The 21576-nt window shown below is 42.2% G+C and overlaps 1 protein-coding gene across 2 annotated transcripts; it reads left to right on the top strand.

Annotated features, from left to right (window-relative positions):
* Window positions 1-4007: 4007 nt before the first annotated feature.
* LOC146649036 (NXPE family member 3-like) lies at window positions 4008-17211 on the top strand. 2 transcript variants are annotated; one of them, XM_085386647.1, is made up of 7 exons: window positions 4008-4121; window positions 8468-8480; window positions 8707-9119; window positions 15121-15413; window positions 15552-15622; window positions 16356-16562; window positions 16658-17211. In XM_085386647.1, the coding sequence occupies exons 1-7, from the start codon at window positions 4008-4010 to the stop codon at window positions 17209-17211; spliced, it is 1665 nt and encodes a 554-aa protein (XP_085242773.1). The 2 variants fall into 2 exon arrangements, with proteins under 2 accessions (XP_085242773.1, XP_085242772.1); XM_085386646.1 differs by lacking the exon at window positions 8468-8480 and having other exon boundaries at window positions 8667-9119.
* The last annotated feature ends 4365 nt before the right edge of the window (window positions 17212-21576 follow it).

The raw sequence follows: 21576 nt of genomic DNA on the forward strand, positions 1-21576 counted from the left end.
TTATAAATGTATAAGTTCATGGAGAAATTCATGTCACCTGTTGTCCATGCTGCAATGTTAAATTTCTGTATATATGATTATGGTATGAAATACATTTCTCTAAATTCTAGTTTCAAATCCTATTAGTTCAGATTTTTATCCCGTAGACTTGAGTTTCCCTTAGTATCTCTAAGGATGCTGAAACAGGATGTGCTTAGCAGTGAACCTACCTTGTGATTGACAGTTAGGTACCACATAAATATGAGTGTCCCTTGGTTTCACACTTGCGATGTCTAGTTCACAAACCAATGGCCAAGTCTGTCTTTTATATGCACTCAGTGTCTTTTTTATAATCTTAGCTAAAACAACTTTGACACATAGAGGAGCTGGTTCTCAAAGAAACCAAAAAGCACCCAGAAGTAGTTTGAAACAAAATAACACTCACACTCACGTGATGCTGCCGAAAGTATTTGCTCGCCTGCCTTCACACATATATGAACTTAAGTGACATCCCATTCTTTTGATGTCGGCTCTGCAGCTGTAACAATTTCAAGTCTTCTGGGAAGGCTTTCCACAAAGTTTAGGACAGTGTTTATGGGAAATTTTGACCATTCCTACAGAAGCGCATTTGTGAGGTCAGAAACTGAAGTTGGATAAGAAGTCCTGGCTCACAGCCGCTGCTCTAATTCATCCCAAAGGTGGTCTGTCGGGTTGATGTCAGGACTCTATGTGGGCCAGTCAGGTTCTTCTGTACCAGACTCACTCATCGATGGGCCTGGCTTTGTGCAGTGGTTTACAGTCATGTTGGAACAGAAAGGGGCCATCCCCAAACACTCCCCTGCACCCAACTTGACATTTGGTACAACCTAGTCAGACGAGTACTGTTCTCCTAGCTCATCCATTGGATTGCCAGATTCAGAAGTTTGAATCGCCACTCCAAAAAGCACGTTTCCACTGCTCACGAGTCTTGTGGCAGTGTGTCTTACACCATTTCATCTAAGGCTTTGCATTGTAGTTGATGCTGTAGGATTTGGATCGAGCTGCGCAGCCATGGAAACCTATTTCATCTAGTTTGCTATGCACTGTTCTAGAGCTTATCTGAAGCCCACATGAAGTTTGGAAGTCTGTAGATATCATGATGAACCAAAACGTGATGGATTGTCAGTTCTTGCAGGTGCCTGGAGGAGAGGTAAACTGAACTACAGCAGTCTGATAATAATTTCACAACTAACCTGAACGATATCTCTCTCAGTCATCTGCCTGGTTTGTTGACATAATAAAAGAACACCCTCTGTGCAAAGATTAGTATCCAAAGATCTTTCTCTCCACCCACTTCCTGACAATGATGCCAAAAATTAAATGAGCAAGATATGTTGGTTTCACTCAAAGGCAATAATTACCTGGAAGCCAACAAGATTGAAGCAAAGACAGGAAAAAAGGACTGAACTGCAAGTCAGCATCAGAACTGGATCCTCGGTAAAATCATTTCCTCCACTAAAGTAAGAAATGTCAGATTCTGATTTACTGAGTATTACTGACATTGTTCAAACATTAAGAAGACTATTTAACACAAATTCCTTGGATAAACTCTGTGGGTAACTTTACACTGTTTATCCACATTTTCCTGCAGAAAATATTCCAGTTATTACATATTCATTACTTCTGTGTCTCATACTTTGCTCTTACTTGTTTATTGAACTGTATATTTCTATACCTTTGACGTTCCTCTTTCCTGATTGAAATTTTAAATTTATTTACAAAGTATTTTATGTTTATTAGATTATGTAGCACATGACATTAGACAGTTTTCCTGATATCTTATAAAGAAAGTAAGTTGTTAGAATGATGAAAGCATTGGAAATTCTGTTTTGTCCACATGTGCACTCCCTGTACACTACAGCATTTGCTATTTCAATTCACATAACTTTTCTTTCACTACAAATATTTCTTAGAGATTCTTCCAAACATTTACAGTGGGGCAAAAAAGTATTTAGTCAGCCACCGATTGTGCAAGTTCCCCCACTTAAAATGATGACAGAGGTCAGTAATTTGCACCAGAGGTACACTTCAACTGTGAGAGACAGAATGTGAAAAATAAATCCATGAATTCACATGGTAGGATTTGTAAAGAATTTATTCGTAAATTAGGGTGGAAAATAAGTATTTGGTCACCTCAAACAAGGAAAATCTCTGGCTCTCACAGACCTGTAACGTCTTCTGTAAGAAGCTTTTCTGTCCCCCACTCGTTACCTGTATGAATGGCACCTGTTTGAACTCATCATCTGTATAAAAGACACCTGTCCACAGCCTCAAACAGTCGGACTCCAAACTCCGCCATGGCCAAGACCAAAGAGCTTTCGAAGGACACCAGGAAAAGTATTGTAGACCTGCACCAGACTGGGAAGAGTGAATCTACAATAGGCAAGCAGCTTGGTGTGAAAAAATCAACTGTGGGAGCAATCATCAGAAAATGGAAGACATACAAGACCACTGATAATCTCCCTCGATCTGGGGCTCCACGCAAGATCTCATCCCGTGGGGTCAAAATGATCATGAGAACGGTGAGCAAAGATCCCAGAACCACACGGGGGGACCTGGTGAATGACCTGCAGAGAGCTGGGACCAAAGTAACAAAGGTCACCATCAGTAACACACTACAACGGCAGGGAATCAAATCCCGCAGTGCCAGACGTGTTCCGCTGCTGAAGCCAGTGCATGTCCAGGCCCGTCTGAAGTTTGCCAGAGAGCACATGGATGATACAGCAGAGGATTGGGAGAATGTCATGTGGTCAGATGAAACCAAAGTAGAACTTTTTGGTATAAACTCAACTCGTCGTGTTTGGAGGAAGAAGAATACTGAGTTGCATCCCAAGAACACCATACCTACTGTGAAGCATGGGGGTGGAAACATCATGCTATGGGGCTGTTTTTCTGCCAAGGGGACAGGACGACTGATCCGTGTTAAGGACAGAATGAATGGGGCCATGTATCGTGAGATTTTGAGCCAAAACCTCCTTCCATCAGTGAGAACTTTGAAGATGAAACGAGGCTGGGTCTTCCAACATGACAATGATCCAAAACACACCGCCCGGGCAACAAAGGAGTGGCTCCGTAAGAAGCATTTGAAAGTCCTGGAGTGGCCTAGCCAGTCTCCAGACCTCAACCCCATAGAAAATCTGTGGCGGGAGTTGAAAGTCCGTGTTGCTCGGCGACAGCCCCAAAACATCACTGCTCTCGAGAAGATCTGCATGGAGGAATGGGCCAAAATACCAGCTACTGTGTGTGCAAACCTGGTAAAGACCTATAGTAAACGTTTGACCTCTGTTATTGCCAACAAAGGTTATGTTACAAAGTATTGAGTTGTATTTTTGTTATTGACCAAATACTTATTTTCCACCCTGATTTACGAATAAATTCTTTACAAATCCTACCATGTGGATTCATGGATTTTTTTTCACATTCTGTCTCTCACAGTTGAAGTGTACCTCTGGTGCAAATTACTGACCTCTGTCATCATTTTAGGTGGGGGAACTTGCACAATCGGTGGCTGACTAAATACTTTTTTGCCCCACTGTATAGTTGGAAACAACTAATCACTAGACTCTATGTATTTGTTTGTCTCTTTACCTCTCAGGAATCTTTATAAATTAACTGTAACTTATGTCAGGATCTTCCTACTATTCAACAAACATTGGAAAAAAAAATGATAATGAATATCTTCTCATTTGTTTAATGGTGATGTCAGAAGAAATGTGAAAATACTGGAAAAAGTCTTACTCTGTTTCAGAGAATGGTCACTCATTAAGCAAAGAAAACATCTAGGAGTCTGCTGAAACTGATATAAAAATCCGATCCATTATCAAAACCTGGAAGGATCCACATAACTCTCCGCTTAACCATTGCTATGTTTAACTGTGAAAGTAAGACAGTTTCCACATACATAATGCAGAGCACTTCTACATTCACTACCAGGTGAACTGGTCACACAGCACAACGCTGCAACAAGACATGAGGACTGTTTTCCAATCATGACGTTCCTACTTTATAAACACTCCACCTGCCTTCCGAAGCCTGGTTACATCTTCGTATTCCTCATTGTGTTTGTCCTGATTCTGATTATATACATCGTGGACATTCTGGATGTGAGTTTTTTTTTATTATTTGTTTTTGTAATTAATTTACTAGTTAATTTTCTTAATTTTATTTACTTTCTCAAAATCAGAAATGAGAAAAGAAAGAGCAACTAGCACAATTTAAAAAAAAGGGGGGGGGGGGGGGGGGGTTGGGTGCATAATTTATTTTACAAAGACTCCTTTTGTAGCTTTGCTTCATTAGTTAATATAACTGAAGTAGAAACTTTAAGCTTTAAAGACTTCAACCCTGAAGTTATGGAGGACCTCGAGTACCAAAATGAATTAACTTAATACATAATTAAATATTTGTGTTAATTAAATAAATATACAAATTATTCATTAGATGTTAATACAAAAAGTACTTAAAATTCAATAATAATAATAATAATAATACATTTTATTTATAGGCACCTTTAAGACCCTCAAGGTTACCTTACAATAGTACAGAACAGTAGCAGCAATACAATACAATAAAACGTGGCAAAATAAAATTTAGGCATAATGTGAATAACAAAAAACTAAAAAGCATGAAAGTATAAAAGCTGAGCAAGGTAAAAATGGACTAAGACAGAATCAGCTGTATGAAATTTTGAATAGATACAATACAATACAATACAATACAATACAATACAATACAACTTTATTTGTATAGCACATTTAAAACCAGAGGTAGCCAAAGTGCTTCACATAATCCAATAAAATAGTAGTAAAGTACAAAGGTAGATAAGCTAGCAGGTGGGAGGCATTGATTAACGATTAAGTACGTAGATAAGCAAGCAAGACTTAATGATTAAAACAATAAAACAATATAAGCAAAAGAGAGGAAAGGGGAGGGCAAGAAGGGACACTTAAAAGGCCTGCTCGAGCCAGACACGTGAATGGTATGAGGGAGGTTATTCCAGAGGTTAGGTGCAAATGAAGCAAAGGCACGGTCACCTCTGGTTTTCAGCCGTGACCTAGGTTGCACCAAGAGCAATTGGTCAGACGATCTCAGCGTTCTACTGGGGGTATACACGCTAAGGAGATCAATAAGGTAGCTAGGTGTGATGTTATTTATGATTTTATAATTAAGCAGTAGGACTTTGAAATCAATGCGGTATTTAATTGGAAGCCAGTGGAGGCCAGTGAGAATTGGGGTGATAGACTCAAACCCTACGAGTACCAGTTAGAAGGCGAGCCGCGGCGTTTTGGACGAGTTGCAATCTATGAAGAAGGGCAGAATGAAGCCCAGTGTATAGGGAGTTGCAGTAGTCTAACCTGGATGTGACAGGCATTGATAAGCTTTTCTACATCCTCATGTGGTAAGTATGTCTTGGCCTTAGAAATTAAACGAAGTTGATAGAAAGAAGATTTAATAACAGAGGACACATGTTTCTCAAACTTAAAGGAGCCGTCCAGGTAAACACCCAAATTACTTGCGGAATCGGAAATCAGCAAAGGGCCCGAGGACACCAGTTAGATGGGCTCCAGGGGTGTGACTGTCAAAGATTACAATTTCCGCTTTCTTGTTATTAAGGATAAGGGAATTGCTCAGCAGCCAGTCTTTAACTTCATTTATACAATCGAAGAAGCGAAGCATCGATGAAGTATCATCCTCAGTCAATTCAAAATAAATATGAATGTCATCCACGTAGCAATGATCAGAGAGTTTGTACTTGTCAATAATACGACCAACGGGTAACATATATAGAGAAAACAGCACAGACCCCTGAGGGACACCACAGGTAACGGGGGCAGTGGAAGAGGAGTAGGTACCCATCGTGACAGAGAAGGACCTCTCCGATAAGTAGAATTTAAGCCAACTAAGGGCCATACCCGTAATGCCAACCAGATGTTCAAGCCTCATTAAGTGGATATTATGGTCCACCACATCAAAACCAGAGGACAGGTCCAACAAAATGAAGACCGCGGGGCACCCAGAGTCAGTAATTACAAGATCATTGAAGACCCTCAAGAGTGCCGTTTCCGTAGTTTAAACCCAGACTGGAATTTATCCCAGATGTTATTCACATTCAGATAGGTCTGAAGTTGTGATAGGACTATCTTCTTGAGGATTTTTGACAGGAACGGAAGTTGCGAGATAGGTCTGTAATTAGCGAGGTTTGAGTGATCTAGGGAACGATTTTTAAGACCAGGTTTCACTACGGCATGTTTAAAGGCAGCCGGAACACAACCCAGTGACAAAGAAAGATTGATTAGTGATAATATACAAGGCCCAATTACATTAAATCCCTCCTTAATAATGTGAGATGGGAGAATGTCGTGAACGGCCAATAATTCCCTTAAGGGTAGGAAGTGACACTGGTTCGAACTGAGCAAGTGTCATAGAGCAGCGTAAATCAGGGGCTTGGCACATCACCGGAGCTTTTAAGGTAGAAATTTTATCAGTGAAGTGATTTAAAAACTGCTCACAAAGATGAACAGTGGGTTTTAAGATGTGATTTAAAAGTGATGAGAGAGTTTGTGGTCCGGAGATCTGGTGGAAGTGCATCCAAAGTCTCGGGGCAGAATGGCTAAAGGCTCTGAGTCCCATGGCAGTCAGGCAACCAGGTGGAACAGACAGAAGGGAAGCTGAAGCAGAGCGGAGTGTACGAGGAGGCGAGTATGTGTGGAGAAGATCAGATAAATATGGAGGAGAGAAATTGACACGGAGGTGAACTGGAAGCCAGTAGAGCTGTTTATGAACAGGTGTTATACGTTCAGTGGATCTCATTCTGGAAACAACAAGTGCAGCTGTGTTTTGAACTGGCTGCAATTTATGGAGCGATTTATCAGGTAGACCATAGAGAAGAGAATTACTGTACCTTCCGTTTCTATTGCTCACCAATTTTTTTAATAAATTGCTCATGTTTTGTTTCCATGTGTCTGTTTTTGGTCCACAATCCAACCTCCACACAGTCTGCAAACACAGACTCTGACACAGGATTTGTGGTCCGAGACTTGAAAAAATACTTGTAAACAATTTAAAGCACAGCACCCAAATTTTTCCACAGACTTACAAACAAATAATGTGTTTGTTATAAGCTTTAACCTTCTGCCCAAGGTTCAAATTCTGAGGTTGATTCAAGTTTCTGTAATAATGCACTGTAAGTAATGATGTACTGTATGTGCAGCCATACTATGATTCATATCAAATCAAGGGAGGTTGAAACACATCTGTTGATCACTTTTTGAAGTATATTTGTAGTGAGCAGCCACCTATAATTCTATATACTTAAACATTACTGTTATGGCTGTGCTGTGTGGCAGGCAGGCAGGAGAAAGGACCCAAAATGCAGGACTCTCAAAACGGGACTGGAACTCAAAATGCAGCTTTATTGCTGGCAAAACGTCCTCGTAAAATAAACTCCCAAAAGCAACACAAAACAAAACTCAGAACAGAGGCGCTGGAAGCCTCGACATAACAAACACACAGCATGTTGAGGGTACGACACGACAGAGAACAAAGGAAAACACAGGGCTTATATGCACAGGGAGTAATCAGAATGGGAAACAGGAGTACAGCTGGGAGAGATTAGGGCTAACAAGACAGGGGCAGGTAAAACTGAATACACAGACATAGGACTTGGACTAGCAAAATAAAACAGGAAATACGAAACAAATCACAAAAACGCAAACTTGACACCGAGAGACAGACTGAAAGAATATAACACATGAAACAGAGAAGACAGTGACTTAAACTAGAGGCCAGAACAACAAATAACGTCAAAAGAACACAACCATGAATAACCCTTAATACAAAATCAGACCAGCACAACTCAAAAATCCGATCAAATCATCATTTAGAAAAAACCCAAAACAGAAACAGAAAATGCTTTTGACCCAGAACCGTGACAATTAGATTGTTTACTTTTAATTGATAACTACTTTGTAAGTGTACAGCATGCTTGCCTTACTGATAAAAAATATCTGCTGAAAAAAGTTATTAATCAAATATATAGAATAGAATTGAATAGAATAGAATTCAACTTTATTGTCATTGCACATGCACAGGTACAGGGCAACGAAATGCAGTTTGCATCCATCCAGAAGTGCTTTAGTGATATAGATATATTACAATATATATTAGCAATAATATAGATATGTGAGTATATTACAGAAATGGGTCTATTATGGTATGTTATAATGTACACGGTATGAAGTATGTTGTGAATATTCTATAACTATAACAGGCTGTAGTGAGTACAAGCTATGAACAGGATATAAATTCTCTCTTCTGTAGCTCGGCATTAGCTGTGCTGTTGTTTGGTTTTAGGCAGCTGGTTAAGAGGAAAACTCAAAGTGATAGATTAAGGCAGCAGTCTTTACTCTTTTTGAAATTGGACAATGGATCAAGCAAGGCTAAAAATACACAGAACAGTATTATATGTATTCATTCCATGATTATTCTATTGAAAAACAAGGTGGCAGACAAACTGCATTAACCTATGAAAAACAATGAAAGAAGGGATACCTGCACAAAAATAATCTTTCATCATATTATGTTAAAAACTAAAGCTGAATTATGAATGAGTATATTTGCTATTTTTTGTATTTGCCACACAAATTTTTCAGTTTTGGGATAAACTGGACATCACCATCATCATCCCAGGAGCTGCCACTGTCACCCAACCTGCTGACATGTATTCTAACTTCTGCAAGTTAAAACCACTGTCCCCTGAGGAAGCTCTTGAAGAACACCTTGTACTAGAGTCCATCGCTTGGCCTAAAACTCCACCATTACCATCTCCTCTTTCTCTGAACAACACCAGTGATCCAGCCCATAGCACCTTCACCATTCTCCCAAGGAAGAGGGGAGAACAGTGGTACATAGGTGATAAACTGGAGGTTATGATAAAAATGTATGACTTTCAAGGCTATCCAAAGAAGTCCGGCGGAGATGTCTTACTAGCCCGGCTGCACAACTTGACTCTTGGTGCAGGTGCTGCAGGGCATATAACAGATTATCTCAATGGCACCTACTCTGCTGTATTCTCTCTACTCTGGGAAGGAAGTGCACAGGTTCAGGTAATGCTAACACTCATCTTGAATGTGATTGTAGGGACCAAATATGTCTGTGAAGGTTCTCAGTCATCCAGGTCATCGTAGTCTAAGGAGCTTGGAAAGACAAGCGTCTGGACTTCTTTAAGTTGCTTGAAGACGTTTCACCTCTCATCCGAGAAGCTTCTTCTGTTCCAGGGTCAAATGGTGGAGAGTCCCAGATTTAAACCTTGAGGGAGTATCCGCCCAAAGAGGGACAAAAGGACCCCCTGATGATCCTCTATCTAATCACATGAGCCAAGGTGTGAAAATGGGTGTGGGTAACAATCAGCCAGGGTTTCAGGTGAGCTCATTGTGAAACCTGGCCCAACCCTATCATGTGATTTCCTGAGGTCAGATGGCCCAGGATGTGAGTGGGCGTTAAGGCGTCTGGGAAGGATCTCAAAACTGGATTATAGATGGCAGAGAGTTGGTGTCGTAAACCCCGCCTCTGTTCAAAGATGGTCGCTCACAGTGGACATAGATGCTTCTTTCACTCCTCTTTCAAACCATCTGAAGGTTCTCAGTCACAGACATATTGCCTGTTTATTGGTCATAATATTGACATATTGGTCATCCATCCTTTTGTCCCGCTTTGGGCGGATACTCCCACAGGGTTTAAATCTGGGACTCCCCACCATTTGACCCTGGAACAGAAGAAGCTTCTTGGATGAGAGGTGAAACGTCTTCAAGCAACTTAAAGAAGTCCAGACGCTTTTCTTTCCAAGCTCCTTAGAGTAGGGACCTCTTTCTTTCACTGTCTGTCCTTTTTTCAATCACTGGAAAATTTATCAAGGTTAAATTCAAGGTCAAGCTTATAACCGCAAAAAATGCGCGTGCTCTTTGTGAGCTCGTTCCCGGCTCGTAACCAGCGCGTTCTGCCGTCAAGGGCGATCATTGGTTAAATGTGATCATGTGACTGATGCAAGCCAGATCCTTTTATTTAGCAAAACTGTGATTAATAGTTAAATATTATTGTTGAGGGGCACAGACAGGACTCCGCACGCACACACACATAAAAAAAAATAATTTTTTTTTTTTAAAAAGTTGTCTCAACAAAAGGGCACTGTGGGCACCCATCAGGAAAGGGACGGGTGCTCAAGCCCCTCTATCCCCCCCTCTGCACTTCACTTTGTGTTAAATACATCACTGAGCTCAGCTGTGGTACCTGCATGCCTCAAAACCACGAAAATCATCCCGGTGCCAAAGAAGTGCACTCAATGACTACCGGCCGGTGCCACTTACGCCCATCTTCACAAAGTGCTTTGAGAGGCTGGTATTGAGGCACATTAATACACAACTTCCACCAAATCTGGACCCACTACAGTTTGCATACAGCCCAAACCCCTCCACAGACGGTGCCATTTTGTCTGCTCTTCACCTTTCTCTCTCCCATCTTGACAAAAAGGACACTTATGTCAGAATACCGTTTTCTGACTTCAGCTCAGCATTCAACACAGTCGTTCCCCAGGAGCTGGTAAAGAAGTTGGACTGACAAGGATAAACACCCCCCTCTGCAATTGGATCTTGGACTTTCTAACTAGGAGATAAAACCTCAGACTGAGTACAGGATCGCCGCAGGGCTGTGTGCTTGGTCCACTGCTGTTCACCCTGCTAACACATGAGAATACTACACAGTACAGCTCAAATCACATCATCAAGTTTGCAGATGACACAACAGTAGTGGGTCTCATCACCAACAACGATGAGTCTGAATACATAGAGGAGGTACAACACCTGGTGGACTGGTGTCAGAATAACAACCTGTCTCTAAATGTTCAGACGACTAAAGAGATGGTTGTTAACGTCAGGAAGACCTCAATGACCAACACCCACTGCACATCATCTGCTGTTAAGATGGTCAACAGTGTGAAGTTCCTGGGTGTGCACATATCAGATGACCTCTCTTGGAACCTGAACACCACCAGCATCATGAAGAAAGCCCAACAGTGTCTTTCTTAGGAAACTGAAGAAGGCCAGTCTCCCTCCTCCCATCCTCACATCAGTCCTCTGCTGCTACATCACTATCTAGTAAGGAAACTGCACCCTCGCTGAAAAGAAGTCTCTGTAGCGGATGGTGAGGACAGCAGAGAGGGTCATTGGAGGCCCTCTCCCACCCATCTCCCAACTCTATGACAGACACATCATCCGACGTGCGAACAGCATAGTGAAGGACACTTTCCACCCCTCACATGCACCGTTCTCCTTCTTTCCATCTAGCAGACGGTTTTGAAGGATCAAAACTGTAACAGGAGACACTGCAAGAGCTTCTTCCCCCAAGCAGTCAGAGCCCTCAACTTGATACCACCAAAGGACTGATAAACACATACACCTTTACAAACACCTTACAATACTCGTGAAAAAACTCAAAAACAACAAAAACTTACACAGTCCACCTGGGAACGATATGCTTATTTGCACACTCAGTCACGTAGGGACTAAACACATATCTAAACTAAACTACATTTGCACATCTTGCACATGTCTTTGTCGTGTCTCGTCTGTAATATCCTGACAATGACTCAACCTGGTATTCAATATCACTGCACAATCCACTTTGTATTGTCTCTGTCCTGTCTTTGTTTGTCGTACAGTTAGTATTGTATAGTTAGTAATTAGTACCTTTGTATCCCTTAATTTTACCAAGATTTAGCACGTTATTTATTTGTTGTTTCTAGTTTTATATCTCTTGGAGACATATCTTTCATATACTTACAAAGGCGCCGTGGGGGGAACAGGATGAAACAGAATTTTGGCACACTGTATACTGTGTATACTGCTGTATTGACAATAAAGCTCTTGAATCTTGAAGGTTGTGACTTTTGGTAACACACGTGTGGCCAGAGCTTCTTCAGATCTTTGGTTGAAGAGACAGGGTGACAGGGAAAACCCTTGTTGCAGTTCGGTGCGACTTGAAACCCACAAGATGTATTCTGAATATGGTCCCATCTCGTTTACTGAAAGATGTTTTTGACACTGTGGGTATGAGTTTACTGTCTACTGTCAATAGCAGTCTTCAGTCTGAGTGTGTCCCTACCGACTTTAAACATGCAGTGGTGGAACCTATTAAAAGACCTAACCTGGATCCAGCAGTTTTATCCAACTACAGACCAATTTCTAAATTGCCTTTTCTTTCTAAAGTCCTAGAGAAACTTGTCTTTCTTCAGCTCCAGACCTTTCAAGATAAAAATGGTGTTGGGTCTGTGTTTCCACAAGCCCCGCTGGTTTTAGAGACTTATTCATCATGAAAGAAAACAAGACAGTCAGCGATCGATCGATTACTTGCAAGGGAGGCCTCGTCTGTGTCCGCCACGAAAATGACCCCAAATCCGGCCTCCGATTGCTGCCTTTTATTGGGAACACAGTTCACACAAAACAATAGTACCTCCCCTCATAACCCCCCTTGGTTACAAAGACAAGGCAATGTGTGTGTGTGTGTGTGTGTGTGTGTGTGTGTGTGTGTGTGTGTGTGTGTGTGTGTGTGTGTGTGTGCGCAAAATGTCTTGTGCTTAAGACTCTACGTGAAAGTTAAAATATATATATGCTCAGTGCACAATGATAAATAGTGTATACAGTTACATAGTTATACATATCATACAAAAGTCCCCCAGGGGTCCATTCTTGGTCCAGTTCTCTTTTCTATTTATATGCTCCCTATGGGTTCAATTTTTAAAAAACAATTCCATTGTTATGCAGACGACTCACAGATTTACCACTGAAATGTAAATCTGTGAGTGCTCTGAAGGTTTTGCTAGATTGTTTGGAGGATGTTAAGGCATGGATGGCTTTAAACTTCCTAAAGCCAACCCAACAGAAAACAGAGGTGATTGTGTTTGGTCCACTGCGACTTTGGCCCTTTAAATATAAAAAAACCTTTGCTAGGAACCTATGAGTGTTTTTCGACTCTAATGTTTGACAAACAGATTAATGTTGTAATCAAGTCCAGTTTCTTTCATCTTTGACTACTTGCCAAAGTGAGGCCATTTTTCTGTTTTGGAGACTTTGAGAGAGCTATCCATGCCTTCATTTCATCTTGCCTCGACTACTGTAATAGTCTTTACTCTGGTGTTAGTCTGTCATCAGTTAGCCATCTGCAGCTGGCCCAAAATGCTGCAGCACGGTTACTAACTGGCACACGCAAGCGAGACCACATATCTCCCATACTGGCTGTGGTGGGGCGTGGCCTGTGGTGCTGTGCAGGGAGGGCGGACGCACCTGCACGGCATCCCTATTCACGCCCGCCCAGTTAAAAACACGGGGAGTCAGGGGTTTGGAGTGTGGTGTGTTGTGATGTTAAATAAAATGGCTCAAAACCTATGATCTCTGGACCCGCCATGTCTCATTCCCATCACACTGGTGCCCAAACCCAGGACGCGGGAGAGGCTGCTCGAGCCAGGAGTGGCGGAGGAACCGCGTGAGAGGCTGCTCGTGCCGGGAGTGGCGGCAACGAAGGAGCCGCGCGAGGGGCTTCTCGAGGCAGCAGCAGCAGCAGCAGCAGCAGCAGCAGCAGCGGCGGTGCGTGAGCTGCGCCAGCTGGGAGAGGCAGCGGCGGAGAGGCCGGTGTGTGGTGTGGTCCGGCGTGCTGGACGCCTGCCCAGCTGTCCATGAGCCCCGGCTCAATGCCACGCCGGCTGTGTCGCTGCTTGCCACTGTCATGGTTCTCAAGATCTGGAGAGGTCGTGGTGTGTGTGTTTTTTGTCTTCGCCTCTCCCACCAGGGCGGAACTGGACCTTGATTCCCCGCCTCTGAACCTGCCCTGAACACACACCTGTGGCTCATTCACACTGATCCTGGCAGACTACTTAAGATGGCAAGAGAGGCTGCTTCCTCGCTGGAGCGTAACACTACCTAGCGTCAGTGTGGCCTAGCCTTTGGAAGTATTTCTTGTGATCACCTAGAGGTTCCTCCTCACGTTGTTTTTCTCTGTGTACAGGCCTTCTAGATTCCCTGCCCGTCTTCCCTGCTGTCTGGATTTCTGTGGATGTGTGTGAGTGAGCGTTTTGGAGTGGACATTCAGAGTGAGTTGTGGATTAAGTTGAAGAGGAGCATATGTACCCCGCCTTGGACCTTCCCCTCGGACCCCCCTCCACCCCCCGGAGCCCGGTGTTATCTGTCTCACTGTATATATGTAGATATCCTCACTTGGTGCCGCACTGAAAATAAACCCTCACCTTCTCTCTAAACTTCAGAGTCCTGCAAGTGAGTGCTCTGCCTAATAATCTGTGACAACCACATGGGTGGCCTCCGGTCCAGCTCCGTGGGCGACCCTTGGACCCACTTCATCACCGGCGCCGCTGGATGCATGGGCGGCCACCAGAACAGACACCTCCCTGTCGCTTGGCCAGGGCCCGGGGGCGCCGCCAGTCCAGGCTGATCCCCTCTCCCGCTCGCGGTGGGTGGAGTAGGTTTGGCCGGATGGCTCCCCGGCCTCAGTCGAGCGATGGGGGTATGTGGTGGGGCGTGTGGAGGGCGGACGCAGCTGCACGGCATCCTTAATCACTCCCGCCCAGTTATAAACACGGGAACTCAGGGGTTTGGAGTGTGGTGTGTTGTGATGTAAATAAAATGGCTCAAAACACTGATCACTGGACCCGCCGTGCCTTATTCACACCACACTGGCATCATTGCACAGGCTGCCAGTTAGTTTTAGAATTAATTTTCAGATTTTATTATTTGTTTTTAAGGCTTTGCACAGATTAGCACCCTCATAGCTTTCTGATCGCTTAAATTGGTACAATTTCATGATTCTTTTTCTTAACTCTTATCATGTCTCCCTATGTTTTTATTTTTTAATTATCTTAATTGTACAGCAATTGTGATATAATTGTGATATATAAATACATTTGACTTTGTCATTGTCTTCATGCTTGCATGCATGTAATCTGAATGAATTACTTACCATCAAAAAGAAAGTCTGTTCTAAAAGGTTGTCGTCATTATACATATTTATGTGATACTGTTTCAACACTCTGATTCTTTGTCCTACCAGGTGATATTGGTTCATCCCAGTGAGGCAGTCACAGAGCTGCGCAGGATGAACAAAGAGGAACCTGACAGGATCTTCTTCAAGAGCCAGTTCCGCTCAAGCTTGTTCACTAGAACGACCACGTGTAACGTATGTTTACGTCCAACTGAGCAGCCTGTGTGTAACTACACTGACCTCCATACAGGTGAGCCATGGTTCTGCTACAAGCCAACAAATCTGAGTTGTAATGCCAGGATCAGCAACTACAATGGAGGATATAAAAAAAACCTGACAACTATGGAGAAGCTTTTTCAGAGGTGAGCATTATCTGTGGTGTTAAATTTCTGGAGTGACTAAAAATGTATATACTGTGCATAATACATTTAATTTTCTAGTTCAAAAAGATGTTCTTTCCAAATTTTGTGAAGATGTTAATTGTGTATGCTTTCCTTCAGAGGTGTAAATATGAAAGTCTCCATTCCGGCTTCAGGACCAGCCAGCGTCACCATTTTGCCAAAACAGAAAGGTACGCTAACATCTATATCTCCATAATGAAATATTTAAAAAAGGTTGTGATATATATTATAAGCAGTTGGCAGGTCAAACATTAATAAATAAATAAATTAAAACTCCCACAACATTTACTAGCATCTTCTTGATATTGGACACCTATAGGATGTGTCAAGGTTATTTTAAGAGTAAGTGATCAGGAGATCTGGAGAACTTTATTGATGCGTTATTGATAACACTAACAGCTGGGGGTGTTCTTATGAAAGCATAGTTCAAGATGTGGATGAAATTAACTTACCGTAGGGGTCTCTTATAAAATTACAAAGAAACTTCTGGGAATTGGGCAGTGCAGTGAGGTTTACCTCATTAAAATTAGATTGATCTCTCATGTAGAAGGGCAGATCGTTGGAAGCCAATCAATGACTAGTAATGGGAATTGAAAATAGCACAGTGATTCTGCTATAGAAACATGGACAGGGAGAAACAGAGGTGGCAACCTGACTGCTCATTAGTTTCTTACAAGTTGAAGTTCAGGTTCTGGCTGCTGGGCTGGGGTCAGCTTTAACATCATTCTAGAACACGCCATCGACCAGATGTTTCATGAAATCAAAATTAGAAAAATACAGCAATACATTTGTAAGAATTTGACTTGGGTTTGAATGCTACAGACAGGTTAAAGAAAGGCTTTGTTTTGGTCTTTTCATTTTAAGTTAAAAACACACACAATTATTTGTTTTCCTGCTTACCAGGTCAGTCAGAGGTGAGCAGCAGCAGTGGGGGGTCTAAACCCTCTGGCTATTACTACCAGGGTGTGTGGCGAGCACTAGATGGTTCCACAGTTCAACAGTTCAACACTTCCTCAGCCATCACTCAGTGTCTGAAAGGAAAGGTGGTCCATATGTATGGAGACTCCACAATGAGGCAGTGGTTTGAGTACCTTAATGCATCACTACCAGGTAGCTTCTCTGCAAACCCTTCTGTAAACCAACATTATGATGTTCACCCCATTTTATTCATGTAGCTTAACTTATTCCCTTTGGAATTCTTTTAGATCTAAAGGAGTTTAACCTGCATAGCCCCAAGTCTATCGGACCTTTAATGGCGCTGGACTATGCAAACAATATCTTTGTGACGCACCGCGCCCACGGTCCTCCTCTGCGTACTGTCAATGTCCCATCCATGGAGCTGCATTATATTGCCAATGAGCTGGACAATGTGGTTGGAGGTAGTAACACTGTAGTAGTTTTTGGCATCTGGGCACACTTTGACAATTTCCCTATTGAGTTCTACATCCGTCGACTGATGTCCATTCGCAGGGCAGTGGTAAGGCTACTGTCCAGGGCTCCAGGCACTGTGGTTGTCATTCGGACTGGAAATCCCAAATCTTTTACACCCTCTGGTGCATTTGTCAACAGCGACTGGTACACTTTTCAGCGGCTAAAGGCACTCAGGGCTGTGTTCAAAGGCTTCAATGTCCATCTGGTCGATGCCTGGGAGATGGTTCTGGCCCACCACCTGCCACACAACATGCACCCACAACCTCCAATTATCAAGAACATGATTAATGTTCTTTTATCCTACATATGTCCTCAAAAGGTTGGATAGATGTGTTTCAGCAGCCTATGCAGACACATCTTATCTATAATATGTATGCTTCAAATTCATAGGAGCAGACTATGGTGGCACATAATCTTAATAACTTTTTTGTTATGACAACAATAATTCATTTGAAACATGAGGGGGGGGGGGATGCAAAGCTGACATATTCCAATGTCTTCCTAAGAGAGGAAGCACCTGACAAATTATGCTGTCTCTAAGTTTGATTTTATGTAATTATATTTGAGCAGGTCGACTAATTACATCAGTCAGTCTTTCCCAGGCTGTGAGCAATCAACATAACTCTAGTACTGTCCATCTAGCTGGTTATTACAGTTGACTGCCAGCCTTCAATTTGTTTCTTCATTTTGCAAAATTTTGTAATTCCTTGTTTGAAAATACCGTGCACACTTTCTTGTTTTGTTTTTACATTGCAGATTGCTTGGAAAACCAAAGTGAAGTTTTTTCCCATTCACTGAACTAGCTAATTTGTATCTGAGAAGGGTCTTGTGACTGTGGTGCATGAATAATTTGTGGGGTTTGATTTGAGCTAATGAATTAAAAAGTATACATATACACACTGATTATTGTTTCACTATGTTGTCACTTATTGGCAGACCTGAAGTTAAATAAATAAAAATGCTTTTGAAATTGTTGCATCTTTAAAAAATAAAAAATTATCACAGCAGTGACCTCATGGCATGTGTAGCAAACAGGAAGTGGTAAAGGGGTCCTCAGAGTGTAAGCTGCCCACAATAATTCCTGATTTTTTTTGTACTTTTAAAAAAATCTGATGGTGTTCACAAAAACTCTGGACACGATTTTAATCACTTAAATTAATAAATTTTCAATTGCATATTTTGATATTATATAAGGTATTGACTTAAATACTTAGTGACGAGAGCCATGATTTTTAATTTTACATTTAATTTTTTTTCTGTATTTTAATATCATCACACCTGCTTGTGGACAGCGGATTTTTAAGGTACTGGTAATGTATTGTACCATTTAAAATAAATATATATGTATAAAAAATGCTAAATCATACTTTTGTTGTATAAACATTGCCTTGGTTTGTCTTTTAGGCAGTTGGGTAACACTTGTATGCATATTTTTAACCACAAAATTGGGTTTTATCTGCCGGACATGTTTTGTTCCTTATCTCAAGAATCACTGATTTTTGTGTGTTGCATTCTAGTGATGGGATTTCCAGCTCTTTTTAGAGAGCCGGCTCTTTCAACTCCCAACCGGCTCTTCAGGTTGTTTCGTTGCTTTAATTAATTTATTATTAACAACAATATAAAATTATGCACAAAATTAGTAATGTAAAAAAAAAAAAACCTGTGGTTTTATTTATGTATGTTTATATAAATATATGCGGTGGCCCCTAGAGACAAAACACGTACAAATTCCAAAATACATTTCTAGCGTTAACTGAACTTCCAAAACGGAGCTGCCTAGATCACTTAAATTACACAATTGAAAGCATGTGTGTTTGTGTATTTATACACAAGCATTATTATTACAAATAATGTTGTAAGAATGTTCATTTACCTGTTACGACCACACACTAAATCCGGTCGTTGGTACTTCCTAGCTTGTGTAGCCACAAGGTAACAAAAGCTCAACACTGCCCCGAGCATCCTGAAGCACTTCTGTTGTGTTTTTACGTATTTTGGAGTTTGTACGTGATTCAGAGGGTTTTTTTACGTGTTCTGGAGTTTTCAATTCAGTCTGTAACAGGATTACTAATATTCACTGTATTTCAGAATGACAAAACACAGATACTCACTACTTTCTTGTGGCTGAGACTGGTAAGTACTCACTAAATGTAACATTTATAACAGGAATAACCATGGACACTGTAAAAAGCTGCTCACATATTTAAATGTTACACTGGAGATTTACTTTTGTGGCAGTACTGGCACAATTAGTTCCTGGTCTGGGACCCCAAGGAGTGTGATGGTGTCACTAAGACTTCTCTACCTGTGAGGGAGCTCTGGTCTCCAGACATCATTGTTTATGAGTTGTAAGCACTTCAAATATAACATCCACCCAACTTCTCCCGCTTGTCCAGGACCATGGGGGCAGCAGCTCAAGCAGAGAAGCCCAGACTTCCCTCTCCCCTGCCACCTCCTCCAGCTTGTCTGGGGGAACACCAAGGCGTTCCCAGGCCAGCTAAGAGATATAATCTCTCCAGTGTGTCCTGGGTCTGCCCCAGGGCCTCAGAATCTGATCTCTGCTTGTTGCAGATGACGTGGTTCTGTTGGCTCAAAAACAAAAGCGAGGGGAGATGTGTGATTTAAGTAGTGATGAGAATGATCAAAATGTCTAAGTGTGTCAGTTGCAGGTGGGAAGCAGACCTGGATCAATCTCCACAGGCGGCGGTCGGAGTAAAATAATAGTTTAACATCATTAGAAACACCCAGGACGAGTTTTGGCTGAATTGGTTTACAGCTTCACTTCCATGTGTTCCTCATCCCGAAAAGCAAGCTCCAAGGATGTTAACGTCTCCCTGAAAACAAGAAATGCAGATCCAAAAGCAACAACATGGCAGGTCAAGAGACAACAGCAGTATCCTGAGCAGCGAGGGGTCCAGCAGCAACAGCAGTATGTGCAAAAGGCATCAGCAAGGAGAAAACACCATCATCATGACTGGATGGATGGAGATGCAATGGACTGCTGCAAGGGGGGAGACGAGAGTACAGTGGAAGGAGGGGGAGGAGACATGGAAGAACGCTGTTGTTTAGTGTGGGAGATCAAATTGGGCTAACGAACCTGGGGAGGAAAACCGACTGCCTTTGAGTGGAGAATTGAAAAGTGTCTGAAACACTGCAAGGAGGAGAGGCACGCAAAAATCACACACACAAACAGAAAATGCATTAATCCTATTAAGACATATACACATGCAATGAAGACCAGATAACATCTTAAGCATGCGTTTCTGTTTTATCATCTTGTCCAGTTCACTTAGTGGGATGAGAGGTGATATGTAAACTAGTGGACTAGTATTATGTTAGGAAAGATGATTGAATGATAGCAGGTGCAAACAGAATGCTGTAGAGAGGGTTTAAAATGGGTGGCACTAATAGATTCTGGGTTCTGATGTGTGGGGGAGGCTTTACCTCGACACACACCTGGCTACATGGGAAGAAACTCATTATCTAATAGAACAGCAGTGTTATGTGGTGTGTGTGGCTGATGGATGAATGTTTTGGGGATTTATCTGGCTGAGGCATTTTCTTTTGTTACCAAGTTGAACCTGCCAATTAGTTTTGGTTTGAATTACCCTTCCAAGGTGAAGAGCATGCTTAGATATGTCCTAACTAGGCCTTCCTGTCTGTTTGTTTTTTTACTTTCACAGTGCACTGAAAGTTTTGTTTGGTCATGCAACACGCAGCACCTGTACATAAAAGGCCAAAGCCGACTGTACTTCCTCAGAAGGCTGAGGTCCTTCAACATCTGCAGGAAGCTCCTGAGGATGTTTTATCAGTCGGTGGTTGCAGGAGTACTGTTCTATGCTGTGGTGTGCTGGGGGAGCAGCACAGCAAAGGACTCATCCAGGCTGGAAAAACGAATCAGGAAGGCTGGCTCTGTGGTCGGCATGAAGCTGGACACTTTGGTGACAGTGGCAGAGAAAAGGACATTAAAGAAACTGATGGACATTATGGACAATGCTGGGCATCCTCTGCACGTGCTCGTAAATAATCAGAGGAGCCTATTCTCCGCCTCTCTCCTTCACTGAACACAACTCCACCTCCCCCATCGCTTCACCTGCAGGCAACGACAAGATGGACACGGCAGCTATCAAAGAGGAGCTGGTCGGTAAAAAGAAAACATTTGAAGATTACTATTTTAGTGCTGTCAGCGTAAAGTTAATGCCATAACTGCATTAATGGGGCAAATCTCCGTTAACTAGTTACCGCGGATCACCCCGTGCGTGGAGCTGGGCGGCTCTAACGAGCTAACCGGGCTAACCGTTGACGCACGGCCTAAAATCCTTTCATCTCAAAAATCGACAGTCTGCCTTATGTATGAATTCTGGTTGTGCTTACTGACCTCGAACCAATTTTATGTGGTACACAGCTTAAAAAATATGTCAAAAAATGTTTTGGTACGACTTTGGTAAGCTATGAAGCAGCACTGCTTGATGGATTGTTGGAGCATTACGGCTACCGAGGAGCCTCGCAGAGTGATACGTACTCTGCTTCAACGTAATATTACCATATTATGCGTGTAAGGACCATAAATGGCATCTGTAAGAGACACGGTTACTGTGGTATATTGTAATAAGCAGCAGCTATTACTACCTCCCACCAGTAGGTGGTACTGTGTTATTGTATGTGTTCTGAGCTTATGGAGTAAAAGTCTGGA

The sequence above is a fragment of the Rhamphochromis longiceps genome, linkage group LG17, assembly GCF_057381845.1.
Source record: "Rhamphochromis longiceps isolate RC_006_pf linkage group LG17, R_longiceps_female_GT1.1, whole genome shotgun sequence".
Classification (NCBI taxonomy): Eukaryota; Metazoa; Chordata; class Actinopteri; order Cichliformes; family Cichlidae; genus Rhamphochromis; species Rhamphochromis longiceps.

What these genes read in the sequence shown, in the direction of transcription:
- LOC146649036 (XM_085386646.1), top strand. Translation starts at nt 4,008, where the DNA reads ATGACGTTCCTACTTTATAAACACTCCACCTGCCTTCCGAAGCCTGGT. An exon ending in ATGGAGAAGCTTTTTCAGAG is followed by an intron (nt 15,414 to 15,551) that starts GTGAGCATTATC and finishes GCTTTCCTTCAG; the next exon opens with AGGTGTAAATATGAAAGTCT. An exon ending in CATTTTGCCAAAACAGAAAG is followed by an intron (nt 15,623 to 16,355) that starts GTACGCTAACAT and finishes CCTGCTTACCAG; the next exon opens with GTCAGTCAGAGGTGAGCAGC.